Source organism: Eulemur rufifrons, chromosome 17, assembly GCF_041146395.1.
Source record: "Eulemur rufifrons isolate Redbay chromosome 17, OSU_ERuf_1, whole genome shotgun sequence".
Classification (NCBI taxonomy): Eukaryota; Metazoa; Chordata; class Mammalia; order Primates; family Lemuridae; genus Eulemur; species Eulemur rufifrons.
In genome coordinates this window covers 26,257,627-26,265,209 of record NC_090999.1, presented here as the reverse complement: position 1 = coordinate 26,265,209, position 7,583 = coordinate 26,257,627, and the positions used below count along the sequence as shown (strand labels likewise).

Sequence of the window (7,583 nt, the reverse complement as noted above, 5' to 3'; positions counted from 1 at the left end):
TTAACATACTAGATCTACATCTTCATTTTAAATGGCTGCCATAATCCCTAACTTTGGTCATCTAAGTGTTTCCAATTGTTCACTATTAAGAACTGCAGTAAGTATCTCCAATATTCCTTTTTTTATGCAAGAAGAGAATTGGAACAAATAAAGAATTCGGGGCATTACTTATCCAACAGATAATTATCGAACACTTATTTGTGCCGAACATTACAGTAACTGGGATCTGGGAAAAGAGAAGTGGTTAAGGCAAGATCTCCACTTTCAATTAACTTTCAGTCTCGTGGAATAGAAAGGCGAGTTGAGGAATTGGGAGGCGCCAAAATGCTCATCCTTCCTTTAAAGTAAATCTAGTTTAAGAGAAAGTTGCTGAGTTAGGGGTCAGGTGTAAATATATGTTAATTAACTAAAAAGTTCCTAGAATTGAAATCCCTACGGTTAATACGTTTATGTATAAAAAATATGAATCTACAACATGTACATGAGCCACGATCCTAGGAGCTACTAGACAGCAAACCCGGACAGCAAACCCCGGCAACCTCGCCCTGGTTCCAGGCGGGGAGGAAGCACGTCCCCGGGCCTCCGGGCGCCGGCGCGCGGGAGCGATCCCCCCGCGGGACGAGCTCCCTGCACGCCCGGCTGCTGCACCCACTTCCCGCGTTCTGCGCCAGGCGGCCACAAACAAAACCTTCACCCGACCACTTCCACTTGGAGAAGCCCTCCTAGCCGAGCGTGGCTTTGAAGACCAAGTGCAAGGCTCCTTAGCACGGTGGTCAGAGCGAGGGTGGAAAACAAACTTTGTTACGTGTTAACTTGGTTGGAGCAAAGTGATTCTAGGAAAGGAGACTGAAACTGTGTGCAGCTTTTTCATAAAAATCGTTTTAAATGATGAGTACGGAAGCGGAGCCGTCTCTTCCAGGGCTTGGAAGCAAACAGGAGGAGACTCTGGCAGGACGGTGTCAGCAGGTGGCCAGCCGGCCGCATCCTGACCTCCTCCACCCCTGCTCGCCTGGGTTAGGACTACGGTTTCTGCGGCGGGCGGAGAGGACGCATCCTCCACGCTGCAAACTCGCATCAATGGGATTCCTCTCGTGGAAAATGCCCCCTCCCGGCAGACAAACCCTTGGACCGCCGGGCTTGTGGCCGCGCCCTCCAGGTCCAGGACGGACGGGCGCCCAGAGATCCATCCCGACCTCTGGTCGGCACGGCGCCCCCTCCGCAGCCGGGCGAGCCGGCACCACCCGCAGCCTGCGGCCGAGGGGGCGGGGGAGGTGCCGCGGGGGGCGGGCGCGGCGCGCGGGGAGGGGAAGGGGTTCTCGCGCGATTGGGCGAGGTTTCCGGTGTTGTGACTGAAACCCGTCAATATGGCGGCGATCGGCCGCGGCCGCTCTCTGAAGAACCTCCGAATACGAGGTAAGCCTGCTGCAGCCCTCACTCCCCACCGCCCGGCGTCCGCCACCCCTAGCACTTGCTTGCCCCTGGCCCTGGGTGGGGGGAGCGAGCCGGGGCGCTGGCCGGAGCCAGGGCAGCCGCAGCTGGCCTGCGAGCGAATCCTAATTGGGGCTGTGTGTCTGTTTCGCGCAGGGCGGAATGACAGCGGCGAGGAGAACGTCCCGCTGGATCTGACCCGAGGTAACGCGGGGCGCCGCGGGCGCCAGCGAGGGCGCGCTGCTGGGGAGGAGCTGGGCCCGGGGCTGGGGGCCCGAGGCAGGGGCGGGCCCCGCTAGGGGCCGGCGGGGTTGCGGGGGACAGAGCCGGAGCCCCGCCTGCCGGCCCGCGGGAGCCGAGCCCGGGGCCGCCTCGCCGGACCCATCCCCCTTCCCGGTGCCCGCTTCCCTGGCCCAAGCCATTCTCTGGGCCTCGGGCTGCTGCGGGTGCGGGTTAGCATTGAGTAGAACTCGGCGGAGCCGGCGACCCTGACGGTTCTCTGGACCCCCGGGGGTGGGCGTTTTACACCTAAACGGGAGCTAGGGCTGCTGAATTCTGGGGCGGCCGGAGGGAGGTAGAGGCTGTTATTTAGGTTGCAGGAGGATGTTTGAGGGAAGAGCGACCACATCCTGCCCTCCCCGTCCCCCAGAGCAGAAGCCGGACCTGCTCGGTTCTTGCTGACTGCGTGACTGCTTTTCTTTTTGCCCACCGTCCTGTGGGGACCCGCAGCATTGATAACTCGGTAGTGAAACCTAGAGCTGGTCATTACTGCTAAGTGTCTGGTTTACGCTGTGTTTCCCTTCTGCTTCCCTTTCCCGGGCCGCTGGGACTGTAGTTGGCAAAAGACCGCCTCCTCACCCTGCTGCATGCAGGTTCATTGTTTACCTTCCGCAGTGATGGGTTTGTTTACACCTCTAGGAAGGGATAAACCCGCTTGTATTTTAAGGACCTAATCCGGCTTCTGGCCAGTATTTCTTCTATCAGTCACAGTACTAGAGTTTATTCGACAGTATTTCGCTGAAGATTTAGTAGTTATATACGAGATTCTTTTCTCTTTCACGATAAACAGGATTTGGTCTACTGATTCCGCCGGAGTCATATTTCTCACGGGCTGTATCTTGGGTTCAGCTGTACAGAATCAGTTTGTTTTTGCGATCTGTAAAACATCTTAGGAAGTTTCTTAAAAAAAAGTCGCTGTCTACATTCTATATGAGATCAATTTATGTAGTTTTTACTCTATGTTGTACTTAACGTGATGACTATTATGTACGGTATTTGTTAAACCTGGGCTCATTGTTGGCAACGGCTCATCTCTGTAGTGAAAGCATAGTGTATTCTCTAATTTGTTTTATTTTGTGTATCTTACTGTAAGATTACTGTTTTATAAACTGGATGGTCAGCTTTCATTTAGCTACAGGAGTACATTTTTGTAACTTAATATTTTATTCTGAAAGTTCAGGGACTTAGTTTTGGGTGAACCAGGTCCTTTTTACAGGCAGAAGAGTTTCTAAAATATAATATAGTAGGGGTTGAAGTACTAGCTACTAATTAGATCACCAGTGCACTAATTTGGAACATTTTTTTCAGCAGATAGGTATTGAGAATTAGTATAGAAAGATGTCAAGTTTTGACTTTGGTCCAACGGTTTGGAAACTTGACTATATAACACACACATGAAAAATCTATATGAAATAGATTTTCTAGTAAAATTCCTAACAAAATAAGGATAATAATTTAGTATTTCAGGTCTGTAAAAGGAGTTTATTAGTGATTTAATTTATATACAATTATATGTATTTTAGATGGAGGTGAAAAGAGAACTAACTAGGTAAATTTGAGTCTTAATCTGTGCATTAAAACCTGCTTAAGGCCAAGCGTGGTGGCTCATGCCTGTAATCCTGGCACTTTGGGAGGCAGAGGCTGGAGAATTGCTTGAGGCCAGGATTTGGAGACCAGCCTAAGCAAGAGAGACCTCATCTCTACAAAAAATAGAAAAATTAGCTGGGCGTGATGTTGCAGACTTATAGTCCCAGCTATTCAGGAGGCCAAGGGAAGAGAATCACTTGGCCCAGGAGTTTGAGTTTGCAGTGGACTATGATGATGCCACTGCACTTGAGCCTGAGCAACAGAGTGAGACTCTGTCTCAAAAAAAAAAAAAAAAAAAAAAAAAGGCTGCTTAGATGTGGTGCTGGAAATAAATTATAGTTATACTTTAAATTGAGTTTGTTGAGCTCCTATACATAGTAGTTTCTCTGGTGTTAAAATTTTGGGTTATAGAAAAGCTTATGTACAATTTGATTTGATACTTTTGATTTATTACGGTTTTACTCAGATACACAGATAACTCTGTATGTTTACTATTTAAATGGTGTCTTACTTTAGTATTTAGTCAGCACCTAATTAGGTCCATACGTGTTTCCAAGCTACTATAAAAAGTGCAGGAAATGTTATTTCTGCTTGCCCTGACAAAATGTACTGAGGTTTGAAATGAAATGTACACAGCCATTTGAAACTGATTGCAAAAGTACAACAAAGAATGAGAGGTTATATGATATCTGTATTCCTAAATCATGAAGTTTGGAATAAAAAAATAATCCGAGTTAGATTCCTTGTATAGTGACACTTTTGTTTTAAAAATTGTTATTCTAACAGACATTGCATTGTTCAAGGAAGGCTTGTGGATGTAACATGAAGAAAATTCACGAGGAATTAAACTTCAGTAATAATTTGAGAACTGAGGCAGTCTAGATGGCCACTGAAGGGCAGCTGTTTGTGGATTGTATTACAATATGTAAAAAGATAAAGTTTGGGCAACTGAAATTGTTTTTGTTTAATGCTAAGGCAGTGTTTTCTCTTATTCTAATTATTTTTATATAAGTTTTGAGAAATTCATTGTGTAGATATCTAGTAAAGTTCATTATAAAATAGAGGTTGTGGTCATTGTCATCCCTAAAGGAGCCATCAATGCATAGTGAAAAGAGAGCTGACTATAAAGTCAAATAATTCTGGGTTGTAATCTCAGCTGTGTTACTTAATAGTTGAGTGATTTGGGGCAAGTTTTTTGACCTTGGTTAACTCTTGATTTCTTCATCTCAAAAAGCAGAGATAACTTCGAAGGGTTATTAAGAATGTAAGAAGCAAATGAGCTAGTTCTTAATTATTCATCATAAGATGGGATACTTTGTGAGTGATATTTAATGTTAGTTGCCTTCCTGTATTATGAAATCAAAATTCTTTAAATCACATTAGAAATATTTCATACAATTGTTTTGAATATTACAAACTTGTTATTAAGGAATTATGGTATTCAAGCTTCATTGTTTTGCTATTGCTATCATTAACTACTCTCTCTATATTGCATGCCAAAATGTATTTTGAAACCCAGATGCTCTCCTTAGCTACTGCTACTACAAAGATAGACTGTTTATCATTCTAGTAGTTCATCTCTTCCCGGTACTGAATAACTTGAAAAGGTACAGTGTTCTTGGGTAAGCCCCTCCTGGTATGATTGAATTATTATGTTCAAAATGAATTCCCAGAACATGGACACAGCTGTATTAAATATAATTATTAGGATATAATTTATTTAAAAGTACAATTGAGTTTTGCAATTTTTGATTATCTAACTTAGATCTTTTACTTCTCCATTGGTAAGAATAAAAAAGTTGACTATCTTGGTTGCTGTTTAATACCTAGAAAAGTAGGAAGGTTATCTGAAATGATGTAGATTTGAACACTTTGTTTTCTTATTTCTTCTAGTTAGGAGTTTACTCATTTGTTCACTTTAGTTAGACCCAGTAGTTGTTGACTGAACACCTCTTATTATATACCAGATGCTGAATTAAGTGCTGGAGCAATAAAAATGAGGAAGATATTACTCCCTTTTAAGGAGTTTTTTGGAGCAGACATAAAGAAGTGATTGTGATATGCAACAGTAATGTACAAGGAACAGAGAAGTAGACCAATAGTAGCCAGAGGAGAGAATGGTAAATTGTCTGATGGGTATAGGATGAGAGAAGTCTCAGAGAGGGATTGACTTCTCTTAAGAGTTGTTGTGGTGGACATAGTAGAAGGAAATATGAACTTCTAGGGAATATACCACACTTCTGGAAAGGGAAAGTCAGTAGCTGCCTAGGAGGCTACCGACATAATCTGGCAGGTTGTAGAGGACTGGACCAGCGTGTTGGCTACAGATATGAAGTCAACTATGTATTAGAATGAGGGAATCAACTAATTTATTTACTTCAGATTTCAAGCTGCCTTTGTAATACCTCTCCTCTGTGCAGACAACTTATTATTTCTTTATTAAAAAGGTAGAGGCTGCCCATCCAATGTGAATTCCCTAATCTTCTCCCTATATTTAACCTTCTGTTCCCCTGATTCAGAGAATAAAGCATCTCTGTCTGTTCCTTTCCAAGGATAATTTTATGCTCCTACTACTGTTTTCTCTAAGATTCTTTGTAGAACTAAGATCTTCGCTTCTTCATTTCTTCTTTCCTGTTGGCTCAGTTTTCTCATGTTCAGTAAGCATTTGTTATAGCCTTCATATGGACTAAGTACTATCCCAGGCATGGATTGAAGATGGCATATGGGGTGATAAAAAGATTACAAAAGAGTTATTTTTCTGTAGGCTCTACAGAGAAAATAGTTTATCCTCACTCCACAACATTATTTCTTAATCACTATAGTCTTGTAATCACAACTCTCCCCTGTACTGAAAATAATTTTTTAAAAGATGCTAGTAACGTCTTGCAAAATTCATTGGCATTCTGTTAGTACTATTGCTATAATATTAATTTGTGCCAGGCACCAAAATGTATTATCTCACTTAATCTTGAACAACAGTTTGAGGTACTTTTATTATCCTCAGTTGAGAATATAGACTTTGAAATTTTAAAGGACTGAAACTCAGAAAATTAAGTAATTCAGCCAAGGTCACAGTGTTAGTGACTGGTATGTGTCTGATGATCATCTCAAGGTTGTGATGTATAAAACTTTGCACCCCAGAGTGTACCCACTTTTCACTTTCTATGTACCATCACTATCCTCTGTTATTCAAGCTAGAGACCAACTGCTTATCTTCTTTGTTCTGTTGCTAAATTCCTCTGTGTGCCTCTGAAATATCTATTGAATTCAGTCTTTCCTTTTATTCACACTGTCATTGGTCTAGTTCACATCCTCATTATCTCATTCCATGACAATAAAATGTTGCTTCCGTTCTCACATTTTTTCACTCCCTCTGCTGCACAACTGCCAGGATTATTTCCCAGAAATCTAGATCTGATCTTGTCATTCCCTTAAATAAAAAAACAAAACACATACACACTCACATTTTATAGGCTCATTTTTTATCACAAAACAAAGTCTCAATTTCTTAGATTGGCATTCAAGGCCTTTTCTGATTTATTCCTGTATTTTCTTCTGCACTACCTTAACTAGTCTCAATATATCTGCCTGTCTGCATAGTTCGCTACATTATACACAGTGCTTCTCAAAGAGGATTGGGAAGAGTTTGCTAGTTTAAAGCATCAAAACCCCCTAGTCCTGTTCTTTCCCCTTAGACACTGTTATGCTCCTAGTTGAGAATAATTGCTTTAGTCAAAGAAGACTGTTTGCCATTTCTTGAACATGCAATTTCATATTTACTTGATCTTGCATAGGTATTTCTTTTACCTAGAATTGCATTTCCAGAACTCTTATCTATAGAAATCCTAATTTTTTAAGGTGGAGGTCATGTGCTGTTTCTGGGACTCCTTTCTTATCATCCCAGTGGTAATTTATTGTGTCCTTCTCTACTTTTCCATGTCTTTATTTATTCTTTTCTAAGTTGCACTTACCATTGTCTTATTTTAATTCTTTGTCCAGTTTTCTTCCCTATATCTTAAGCCTCTTGAGGGCAGGGGTTCTCTTTTTCTCATTTTTAACATACCCTCCCCCCCAGCATCTATCATATAATAATCACTGAAGCATTTATTGATTGGAAAAGTGGAGGGGTAGAGTTGGGAAAAGGGATAGTACAGTATCAAGGAGAATAGAAGGAAAAAAGCACTTTAAGTTTGCAGTCCTGAGGGACAGTGAAATTGATGGTGCCATAAAGTGGAGGGATGATAATGAGTTTAGCTTTGCACTTTCAATTTCGGCTGATTGCCACTGCC

At 42.5% G+C, this 7,583-nt stretch overlaps 1 protein-coding gene across 1 annotated transcript in view; it reads left to right on the top strand.

Annotated features, from left to right (window-relative positions):
* Nucleotides 1-1,364: 1,364 nt before the first annotated feature.
* Nucleotides 1,365-7,583, top strand: part of LOC138398015 (rapamycin-insensitive companion of mTOR-like) — a 72,740-nt gene continuing 66,521 nt past the window's right edge. The window contains exon 1 of the mRNA XM_069492228.1: nt 1,365-1,632. Coding sequence (XP_069348329.1) covers nt 1,365-1,632 — 268 coding nt within the window. The remainder of the gene's footprint in view (nt 1,633-7,583) is intronic.